Here is a 12,330-nt window from a genome sequence, read left to right as displayed (position 1 = left end):
TCTGTTTACTGGAGTGTCTAGAACACATGACTGAAGAACAGATTACACAACTACAAATTCAATAATTGATCATTGGCCCAAGGTACTCTGGTACCTGGAACGGTACACTTAAAATGCAGCTTTGTGTTTGAATATGGTGTTCATTATCAGTAATTAGTCAGTACCACAAAAACCCAATAACTATCACCCTCTTGGATTCAAGTCAGGCAGGCTATCCCATGCCATCATACACTCCCAGGTGTCTTTATCATTTATTATGTGAGTGCTGAATTCATGCGATAGGACTACTGAGGACAAGTTGAAGCACTAAATCTTCTCACTCTAAAATGATGACACTCCCAGATTATTTGTTAGATAGAAGTATGCAAACAACAGTCAAAATGTTTTCTCTTTGCAATGCAAATTAGCATTGAGGTGACCGTCTTGTTGCAACAAACAGCCTCACTTTTATGAGTATCCCCACACACTCGAGGTCTCTTCTGTGACACATCTATAGAGCGGGAGAGAGGCGATCCTCAATCTAAAAGCATGAGGTTAGCCTGACTACTTAGATAGATAGATAGATAGATAGATAGATAGATAGATAGATAGATAGATAGATAGATAGATAGATAGATAGATAGATAGATAGATAGATACTTTATTAATCCCAAAGGGAAATTTACATAATCCAGCAACAGTATACTGATACAAAAAAAAAACAAAAAAAAAACATTAAATTAAAGAGTAATAAAAATGCATGTAAAAACAGACAATAACTTTGAATAATGTTAGCATTTACTCCCCCGGGTGGAATTGAACAGTCGCATAGTGTGGGGGAGGAACAATCTCCTCAGTCTGTCAGTGGAGCAGGACAGTGACAAAAGTCTGTCACTGAAGCTACTCCTCTGTCTGGAGATGACACTGTTCAGTGGATGCAGTGAAATCTTCATGATTGACAGGAGTTTGCTTAGTGCCCGTCGCTCTGCTACAGATGTTAAACTGTACAACTTTACTCCTGCAATACAGCCTGCCTTCCTAACAAGTTTGTCCAGGCGTGAGATGTCCTTCTTCTTTATGCTGCCTCCCCAGCACACCACCGCGTAGAAGAGGGCACTCGCCACAACCGTCTGGTAGAACATCTGCAGCATCTTATTGCAGATGTTGAAGGACGCCAACCTTCTAAGGAAGTATAGTCGGCTCTGACCTTTCTTACACAGAGCATCAGTATTGGCAGACCAGTCCAATTTGTCATCCAGCTGCACTCCCAGGTATTTATAGGTCTGTACCCTCTGCACACAGTCACCTCTGATGATCATGTGTCCATGAGGGATCTGGGCCTCCTAAAATCCACCACCAGTTCCTTGGTCTTGCTGGTGTTCAGGTGTAAGTGGTTTGAGTCACACCATTAGACTTAAAGCTAGTATTTTCGAAACCAGCATGAGTCCCAGCTGCTTACCTGTCAGGCAAATGACATTCAGCGTCCCATGTGCTATTTTCCATTTCCAAAGTCTAGAATGTCAGACCTGTCCCACTAATGTCTGTCAATGGTATTGCATCCACCTTGCAAGTGGCCAAGACCACTTGGCAGGTCCATGTAGCTTTTTTGGGTGAGCTCAGCTGACAAGAGCCACCAGAAAAACCTACTACCAGGCCCGGCTCTGGAAGTGGATCCTGTTATAATTGCTTTAAGAGAGCTTTGCTTACATTCATTTAAAATTATCAATAGATCCTTTATTTTTAGGTTGTTCTTCATCTGGTACCTCTCTTTAGACTAATTTGTTAACAGAAGTACATGACTCCAGACATCAAGGATTACTGAGGCACACAAACAAATCCGCCACACTAAGGTTACAATCCTGGGAGGGGAGGCAAATAAAAAAGAATTTTCTAAAATAATCATACTTTAATAATAATATTCAGGTACTTTTGTTTTTATTTTACTTACATATAAACATACTTGTACATGCATTTTCAAACCCAAATCCAATTCATGGATGCTGTGTAGGTTCAGAACTTAACTCGGCAAACAATTTTGGACAGGCCACAGTCCGTTGCAGACCCTACTTGTTCAAACAGCCACACTTACAAAGAGATAATTTGGAATCACCAGTTACTCAAATTAGTGTAATTTAAGGGATGTGGGAGGAAAACTAAGGTGCCTGGATGACAACAAAGGATGAACATGCTAAATGAGGCAGTGGCCAGGCACAGGACTGAGACCCAGGACATTGGATTAGTAAGGCATTAGCACTGACCACAGGATCATCATGCCCCCCTAGATTAACTGAATTTTATTTATGAATTAATATGTGAAGGATTTTTTGATATTAAAAAATGCTATACAGGTAAAATTCCGTTACAACGAACTCCTAAGAACCTAAAAAATATGTCTTTGTAATGAAAATTTATTTATCTGTATTTGTTATTATAGTGCTTTTTTAACTTGCGTCCAGGTATTTGCAATCATTTCAATAGCTCCTTTCATGTTAATTTTAATCTCCTCCTGCCTACAAGTTATGTTAATGAGAATTTTTCTCAGTATTTGCTTGCAATAATACACTTTCAGGGTGCGAATGATGCCCAAATTCAATGGCTGAAGTACTGCTGTGTAATTGGGTGGGAGGAAAATAACGCGAACATTATCTAAATGTGAAAGCATGTTGTGTGCAGCACAGTTATCAATCAGAAGCCGAATCATCCTTTTCTTCTTCTTCATATTGTGAGGTTTCTGAACACTTTTGGGATCCCCCCACTCCTCACCCAACGGGAACGACACACTGAACTGTGTCCCGAAAACGCAATTGCAGCGTCTGTGGAAGATTGTTTGTCTGTTGCCGGGGAAGAGCAAAAACAGGTTCACAACGCTTCAGTGAAGCACCACAGAAGCAAATCGTAAAAGATCGGGTCGCGCTATAAGTCCCTGTCTTGCAACCCAAAATACGAGGCTTAGTCTTATTACTTTAGCAAAACTAGCTTTATTCAGCTTGAAACAGGAACGGCACACTTATTTATTGCAGCATGATCTGCCACTCTGCTTTGCACAGACACAGCAGTCAGGCAGGGTCGTGGCCAGGTCAGTGACCAAGTAATCCTGTTATCTGCATTTAACAATGTACCTTGCACCACCCATCAATATCTTTTCCGTTTACTTTGCTGGAGAGATGCAGCATAACTGTGTGCCTGTTGTTGCCCCGGCAACTGATAAACTGTCTTCCACAGACTCGAGAATCTGCTGTCTAGTTGGGGGAGGTCCCAAGAGAGTTTGCAAACCTCACATTTTCTGGAATGAGTGCCACATTAATAGAAATGTTTCTTGAATAAGCATCACTGAACCACATAAATACTGCTTTTTCGATGTCTTCAAATGCAGCAGTTCACATACGTTTGCAACCCGAGATTTTTCTTCTTTTTTTGCTTGGTCTTTCAAGAAAGTTGACAGTGTCGGTGTCGAAATTCTGAATTCACTGGCAATGTCTTTTTTCTTTTTGCCACAATCGAGAGCTGTAAAAATGTAAAGTTTTTTTTTCTAATATGAACTGTTATCGTTTTTTCATATCTGCCATTTCTATAGGAGGGTGACAATGAGTTAAATTCCAATGGATGTTTTTCAGATGTTGACAAACAATAAGCAAAGGGTATCACTGAAAACCGCAGGAAACAAAAAAGGCAAAAAATAAAAAAAGTATGAGGAAAGTTCTGTTTGGGGATCGTTGTGCACAACTGAGCTGCGGCCACAGAACTAACTGATCAGTGGATGATTCATTCAGGCATTTCAAGGTCTTTTGTGCACTTCGTTGTAATTAAAGTATCTGTTGAATGTACTTTGTAGTAACGAGATCTCCATAGACTTGTGTCATATGGGGAAGCTGTCAGGACCATAAAAATACTGCGTTTTAATGAGAATTTCATTGTAAAGATACTCGTTTTAACAGAATTTTACCTGTATTATATTTTGTAATTTTATTTAATAAAAACATTATAGTACAGCCTACTAAATGCATGTATAATAACTGTAGATTATACATGATAAACACTTGACTGTGAATGGAATATAACATGGTATAACTTCCTGACATTTCGATTTAACTGAATTTCACTTTACTTTAATTCAAAATCAGGGTTGTGAATTCTTCAAAATAACTAAATACCCTTGTAGTGAGTGGACAGGTTATAGAAGCTTACTCAGACACACATAGGCCAATCTGACCTGTCCAAAAGAGAATTGTTGGATGACCCAGAAGTTATTATCAAATTTTGACATTAGGGGGCAGGTGACTCACTATTTTGGAATACCTAACCTTAGTCTTCTAACACACTTCGAACAAGGAGGAAGACGTTAGAGACATCTCCTGGCTTCAGGTGGACAGACGGTCCCAGAGAACAGAAGATAGCCCTAGGATTGCTATGATTGCTGTCCTGTTAGGGTCCATGGTAAACATGGATGTACATGAGCACTAGAAGGAGCTTTATTATGGTATTTTGGTTACAAATATGGAGATAACTGTATGTTCAACCATATAGTGTAGAGTTGGAGGATGATGAGCAATTAGCTAATAGTTGGAGATTCACTCTTCCCTATGAGACAGAGAAGATCAGAAAAAAAATAACTAGGAAGGTAAGAACCTAGGCTAGAGTAAAGCAAGTTATGAATCTATTGAATATATCATCAGGAAGGAAACCTGAAGGAGTCTACAGAATAGAATACCAGTGGTTAACGCTACTTGGAACCTCTGCTGCATTAATAACAGTAGTTATTTATAGCAGTGATTTTGGGCTTATTTTCTGTTAGACTACAGTGGATGCAGGCCTTCATTCTTGCTGCTTTGATATTTAGAAGCCAATTACTTCAGTTAAAGGAACAAATTCAGGTAATTGGAGCATAGAGACAGGAATAAGGAGTACATTAAACAATCTGATTTGTGTTTAAAATAAAGGTCTGTATTTCAGTACAGTCCTATTTATCATGGTGACAAGCACGTTGGCTGAACACAGATGTGGTAATTTCACTGGACTCAGGATCTGTTACAATACTACTACTGTTAGGACATATTTGGCTTCTTGGATTTATTCCCAATGCAGGGAAGATACAAGAGTCTTTCTGCAAGGTTAACATCCAGTATTGCTTTTTGCTAACGATTGTGTCTGCTTTTTGAATGTCAGTGATATTTGTGTTAAGATAGAATACACGTCAAAGAAACAAGGCTGTCCTACACTAATAAAAAGCCACAATAAATATATGTGTTTTCTGTTTGGATTACAAGGCAGAGGCCGGTGGCAAGTCTGTTTTGGTGGCTGGCAAATCATTCCACAGTTTTGCAAGATTTTAATTAAATGGTGTTGTCTGACTGTACCCCTAACCCTAACCATAACCTCTGAAAATTTCATTGTGCATTCTACAAACAGGACTAAGGTCGCCATCCTTTTTATAGACGGTGTGTTGGACTTTATCAGTGATTCTGAGATCACTAAAATAAAGATGGACTGGCCTTCATATAGATTAACAATATTAAATCCTTGCTGCTTTAAACTTGGAAATTCTCATTATAAACACCCACTGTCTGGAACTTTTTCCCCCTACATACCTGTAAAGCTGCTTTCAACCACCAAATATTCATCAACAGGATAAAAACTTGCAATTTATTGAATGTTTCCTAAAACTAACTTTCATTTTATGTAAACATTATCCATCCATCTATCTCTAAATCCCTCTATTTATTTTTTTAACAACATTATCCCATTCAGGATTGCAGGTGGCAGTCTATACTGACAACATTGGGTGCAAATTGGGAATCATTCCAGTCCATCATAGGAGACTTGCACATAATATCAACTCTCATACTATACAGGTCTAGAGATGAAAATAACCTAAAATGTGGAATGAAAACTGGAGGAAAACTAGAGTAAAAAGTAGTGTAGACACAAAGACAATGTGGGAGACAAAGTATATATTTCACACACACACACAGTGATCAATGAATAATAATAATAATAAATTACATTTTTATAATGCCTTTAACAATCCAAAGGTCAGTTTACAAAATAAATAAATAATTAGGCAGTGGAGGAAAAAGAGTAGTGTTCATTGAAGAGAAATGTCTTTAAATAAGATTTGAAAGTAAAGAGGGAAGAACAGTTATGGAGAGACAGGAAGAAAATTCCAGAGTTTAAGGGCTATGACACAGAAGGACCGGCATTCCAAGGTGGAAAGCCTAGTGCGTGGGGCAACAATTAGATTATGTCTAGAATACCTGAAAGAGTGAGAAGGGGAGTAGGAGATTAAGAGTTCATTAATGTAAAGAGGAGCAACGTGATGCAGAACTTTGAAAGTGAGAAACAAGATTTTGAACTTAATCTGGGACTGAACCGGTAACCAATGTAACAGAAAAATAATAAGGGTGATGTGAGCAAGATCACTTTTTATAGGTGAGAACTCCACCTGAAGAGCTCTGAAAATATTGTAGTTTTTGTAAAGGCTTTGCAGGAAGGCCACTAATCAGTACTAGACATAATGCAAGAATGAAACAAAGTTTGTGCATTATTACTAGTGAGAAATGAGCAAAGACAAATAATGCTACGGAGATTAAAGAATACACTATTGTTGAGGAACCTGACATGTGGCCCAGAATTAAGTAATGGGTCAAATACTAAACCAATATTTTTGACAAAAGTAGCAGGCCCAGCTAGCACACCATCAACATTAACAGAACAATTAGATGATTTAGATAGTAAGGATTTAGGGCTGACCAGTAAAACTTCAGTTTGAGAAAGGTATGCTGCATCCAAAGTTTTAAATCTAAAATACAATCCAATAATACACTGAGAGGGGAGTCTTTGGAAGAGTGTGTACTAAGATATAACTGAATATCATCTGTATAACAGTGAAAGTTAAGGCCATGGTTATATATAATCAGAGCAAGAGGATGTAGATTAAAAAAACAAAAAAGGTGCCCAAGAACTGATCCCTGAGGGACACCACACATAACAGGAGAGATGGAGGACTTGTGTAGACCTAGTGCAATATACTGTTGTCTGTCTGCAAGATACAACTTGAACCATTCCAAGGCTATTCCAGCAATACCAATACAGGAGAGATGGCAAATGAGTACATCGTGATTAACAGTGTCAAATGCTGTGCTTCAGTCAAGGAGAAGAATATTGAGAGAAGCACTATCAGCAAACCGGAGAAGATTACTAACATGCAGGACAGCAGTCTCAGTCCTGTGGTGTGTACAGAAGCTAGACTGAAAAGACTCATAAAGTGTGTTATCCATCCACCCTCTTCTGCTTATCCGAGTTTGGGTCGCGGGGGCAGGGATGCCCAGACTTCCCTCTCCCCGGCCACCACTTCTAGCTCTTCCGGGGGAATCCCGAGGTGTTCCCAGACCAGCCGGGAGACATAGTCCCTCCAGCCTGTCCTGGGTCTTCCCCGGGGCCTCCTCCCGGTTGGACGTGCCCGGAACACCTAACAGGGAGGTGTCCAGCAGGTATCTTGATCAGATGCCCGAACCACCTCATCTGACTCCTCTCGATGCGGAGGAGCAGCGGCTCTACTCTGAGCCCCTCTCGGATGACTGAGCTTCTCACCCTATCTTTAAGGGAAAGCCCAGACACCCTGCGGAGGAAACTCATGTCAGCCGCTTGTATTCGTGATCTCATTCTTTCGGTCACTACCCATAGTTCATGACCATAGGTGAGGGTAGGAACGTAGATCGACTGGTAAATTGAGAGCTTTGCCTTACAACTCAGCTCCTTTTTCACCACGACAGACCGATGCAGAGCCTGCATCACTGCGGACGCCGCACCGATCCGCCTGTTGATCTTATGCTACATTCTTCCCTCACTCGTGAACAAGACCCCTAAATACTTGAACTCCTCCACTTGGGGCAGGACCTCGCTCCCAACCCTGAGAGGGCACTCCACCCTTTTCCGGCTGAGGATCATGGTTTTGGATTTGGAGGTGTTGATTCCCATCCCAGCCGCTTCACACTCAGCTGCGAACCGATCCAGAGAGAGCTGAAGATCACGGCCTGAGGAAGCAAACAGGACAACATCATCTGCAAAAAGCGGTGACCCAATCCTGAGTCCACCAAACCGGACACCGTCAACACCCTGGCTGCGCCTAGAAATTCTGTCCATAAAAGTTATGAACAGAATCAGTGACAAAGGGCAGCCCTGGCGAAGTACAACTCTCACTGGAAATGGGTTTGACTTACTGCCGGCAATGTGGACCAAGCTCTGACAGTGGTTGTATAGGGACTGAACAGCCCTTATCAGGGGGTCCGGTATCCCATACTCCCGGAGCACCCCACACAGGATTCCCCGAGGGACATGGTCGAACGCCTTTTCCAAGTCCACAAAACACATGTAGACTGGATGGGCAAACTCCCATGCACCCTCCAGGACCCTGCTAAGGGTGTAGAGCTGGTCCACTGTTCCACAACCAGGATGAAAACCACACTGTTCTTCCTGAATCCAAGATTCAACTATCCGATGGACCCTTCTCTTCAGAACCCTAGAATAGACTTTTCCAGGGAGGCTGAGGAGCGTGATCCCTCTGTAGCTGGAACACACCCTCCGATCCCCCTTCTTAAAAAGGGGGACCACCACCCCGGTCTGCCAATCCAGAGGCACTGTCCCCGATGTCCATGCGATGTTGCAGAGACGTGTCAACCAAGACAGTCCTACAACATCCAGAGCCTTGAGGGACACCTCAGTTTTTTGACCACCTCGGTGACCTCAGTCACAGAGATGGGGGAGCCCACCTCCGAGTCCCCAGGCTCTGCTTCCTCATTGGAAGGCATGTTAGTGGGATTGAGGATGTCTTCGAAGTACTCCCCCCACCGACCCACAACGTCCTGAGTCGAGTTCAGCAGAGCACCATCCCCACCATATACAGTGTTGACGCTGCACTGCTTCCCCCTCCTGAGACACCGGACGGTGGACCAGAATCTCCATGAAGCCGTTCGAAAGTCGTTCTCTATGGCCTCCCTAAACTCCTCCCACGCCCGAGTTTTTGCCTCAGCAACCATCGAAGCCGCATTCCGCTTGGCCTGCCGGTACCTATTAGTTGCCACTAGAGTCCCACAGGACAAAAGGGTCGTAAAGTGTGTTATCATTAGGAATAGTCTGAAATTGGGTAGCTACCACTCTTTCTGTCACTTTAGCTAGAAAAGAAAGATTTGAGATAGGTCTGTAATTAGAAAGAGATGTTGGATCCAGCTCAGGTTATTTAAGAATATGGGTGACTGCAGCAGTTTTAAAGGCCATAGGAACATAACCAAAAGAGAAACATGTATTAATGATTATGGTGACTGGAGTATTGATTGTAGACGAATAATAAAGGGGTTAGGGCAGAGTCAAGCTAACAACAGGAACAATTAGTCATAATGATGAGTTTAGAGACAGATAGAAAGTCAACAGGTATAAAACAAGTTTGTAACTGAAGTATAAAAATTAATATGAAAGAATGATTGAGAAGTAGAAGGAAGAATGGTGATAGTTTGTTTAAAAAAAATGTGTAAAAGCCTGCTCAGCTAAATCGGGGAAACTCCTAATACAAATGGATGAAGAAGTATGTTAACAGTCCTAAAGAGTGTTATTGGCATAGACTTGTCATATTTATGATGGAAGAGTAGTAATAGGAGCGAGCAGCATTGTGGATATGTTCAGTGTATAACAATATGTGGACAGTAAGGCCAGTTTTCTTATAAACTGACAATTATTTATTTCTTCCAATGAATTCAATGCTTGTCTACAGCTGTGGCCAAAAGTTTTGAGACTGACACAAGTATTGGTTTTCACGTTTGCTGCTTCAGTGTTTTTATATCTTTTTGTCAGATGTTTCTATGGTATACTGAAGTATAATTACAAGCATTTCATAAGTTTCAAAGGCTATTATTGACAATTACATTAAGTTTATGCAAAGAGTCAATATTTGCAGTGTTGTTGGGCCTTCTTTTTCAAAACCTCTGCAATTCTCCCTGGCATGCTGCCAATCAACTTCTGGGCCAAATCCTGACTAATGGCAGCTCATTTCTGCATAATCAATGCCTGGAGTTTGTCAGAATTTGTGGGTTTTTGTTTGTCCACCCACCTCTTAAGTATTGACCACAAGTTCTCAATGGGATTAAAGTCTGGGAAGTTTCCTGGCCATAGACCCAAAAGTTCGATGTTTTGTTCCCTGAGCCACTTAGTTGTCACATTTGCCTTATCCCATGGTGCTCCATCATGCTGGAAAAGGCACTGTTTGTCACCAAACTGTTCTTGGATGGTTGGGAGAAGTTGCCCTCGGAGGATGTTCTAGTACCATTCTTTATTCATGGCTGTGTTCTCAGGCAAAACTGTGAGTAAGCCCACTCCCTTAGCTGAGAAGCAACTCCACACATAAATGGTCTCAGGATGCTTTACTGTTGGCATGACACAGGACTGATGGTAGCGCTCACCTTTTCTTCTCCAGACAATCTTTTTTCGGATGCCCCAGACAATCGGAAAGGGGATTAATCAGAGAAAATGACTTTACCCCAGTCCTCCTTAGTCCAATCTCTGTACCTTTTGCAGAAGATCAGTCTGTCCCTCAGGTTTTTCTTGGTGAGAAGTGACTTCTTCGCTGCCATTCTTGACACCAGGCCATCCTCCAAAAGTCTTTGCCTCACTGGGCGTGCAGATGCACTCACACCTGCCTGCTGCCATTCCTGAGTAAGCTCTGCACTGGTGGTCCCCCCGATCCCACAGCTGAATCAGCTTTAGGAGATGGTCCTGGCGCTTGCTAGACTTTCTTGGGCGCCCTTCAGCATTCTTCACAACAGCAGTGGAAATGAGTTTTTTTGGGATTAAGTTCATTTTCATAGCAAAGAGGGACTTTGCAATTAAATGCAATTCATCTGATCACTCTTCATAACATTCTGGAGTATATGCAAATTACCATCATAAAAACTGAGGCAGCAAACTTTGTGAAAACTAATATTTGTGTCATTCTCAATTCTTTTGGTCACGACTGTAATATACTGACAATAAATGATTTCATACAAATATCATAATATGTTCAGCTAAGAATGAACCAAACAATATTCTTTAAAAGATGATTGGCTGTCTGTTAGATTAGCTTTAAAGAAAAAAGTAAATGATTTTTATTTATTTATTTATTTTTTTATTTGTTTTAGTGCAAGTTCCTGTGATTGCTGCAAAGGGCCCCTGTATGGCACAGGACTTCATCTCATTAGACCTTGCGAGAAGATTTTTGGGATACGCAGGCTTCCTTTCATGTTCCAGTGTTGTTCTCCAACATGCTATGTCCAGCTTAAAGGAGAGAGTGAAAGTCTGCAAAAGTTTCTTGATTAACAACTAGGGTCCTATTCGATAAACCTCTCCTGATAAAGACATTTATGTTCAAACTTAGCTTTTTATTTCCTTCATTTGAATCAGTGCTGTCACAATTAAATCAGAATTTGAGGATTTTAAAGAGAAAGGAATAACAGAAGTACTTCCTCAACTAATATTCCTGGTCGGCATTAGACACACTGATATAATTGCAGCAACATAAATAGTGTAATTTTTTTCAATTTGCAAAACAAGAAAACATATTCCATTATGTGTGCCATAATGCCAAATATAGGTTTTTTTATTTTATTTAACTCAGACAACATAACTGAACTAATGGCAGATTAATGTGGCACACATTTCTAGTGAAATCTCACATGTGAAGCCTCTTTACAGTAGTTCATATGCACAGGGATATATGCTATGAATTTACAAATGCATCTATAGATACACATGCACAAAAACCCATGAAAGATACAGAATATCAAATAATTTTTGTCATAAGTATTATATTTATTCCATGAGGTCAGGTTTTTTTGACCTCTCTCTTTAGGTTGCTCTACAACTTGTTCAGAAAAGTACAGTGGCTTATTAAATACATAAGAATTCATAGCCTACCTTTGTTCTCAGCTGAGCTGTAAGCCACATGAACCCCCTAGGAAGTCTGAGTTGTTCAGCATTGCATCATAAAGGAGACGAGGCATTCCGATAACCATCTGGTGAACTGAGCTCAAACAAAAGCTCAGGCCAGCTTCAGGAAAATTTCTGGAATACCTGGAAGGGCGGTAAAATGTCCATATATAGATGAGTATTTGTACAGTATGTAAATATTGCATGGTTAATCTGTGTTTTATAGCATGCTATGGAGTGCTTTACTTCAAAAAATTGACATGATTGATCAAGCACATGCACATTAAGCCTGTTTCAGGGCTGCAGGGTAATCATATTCAATGAAGTGGCTATATGATAACGGTCTATCTCTGGAGCAAGTCAGGAACCATTCCTCAAAGGGGGAGCAGACTCCTGCACAAT

General features: G+C 40.9%; 1 protein-coding gene across 1 annotated transcript in view; it reads left to right on the top strand.

The window, feature by feature from the left end:
* The window catches only part of LOC120523697, an 83,210-nt gene extending 71,247 nt beyond the window's left edge, over window positions 1–11,963 (top strand). The window contains exon 10 of the mRNA XM_039745256.1: window positions 11,142–11,963. Coding sequence (XP_039601190.1) covers window positions 11,142–11,319 — 178 coding nt within the window. The 3' untranslated portion in view covers window positions 11,320–11,963. The remainder of the gene's footprint in view (window positions 1–11,141) is intronic.
* Window positions 11,964–12,330: the final 367 nt, after the last annotated feature.

Source organism: Polypterus senegalus, chromosome 2 (genome assembly GCF_016835505.1).
Source record: "Polypterus senegalus isolate Bchr_013 chromosome 2, ASM1683550v1, whole genome shotgun sequence".
In the NCBI taxonomy this organism is placed as follows: Eukaryota; Metazoa; Chordata; class Cladistia; order Polypteriformes; family Polypteridae; genus Polypterus; species Polypterus senegalus.
Note: the sequence above shows the minus strand (reverse complement) of the source record. Positions and strands in the feature narration are given on the sequence as shown.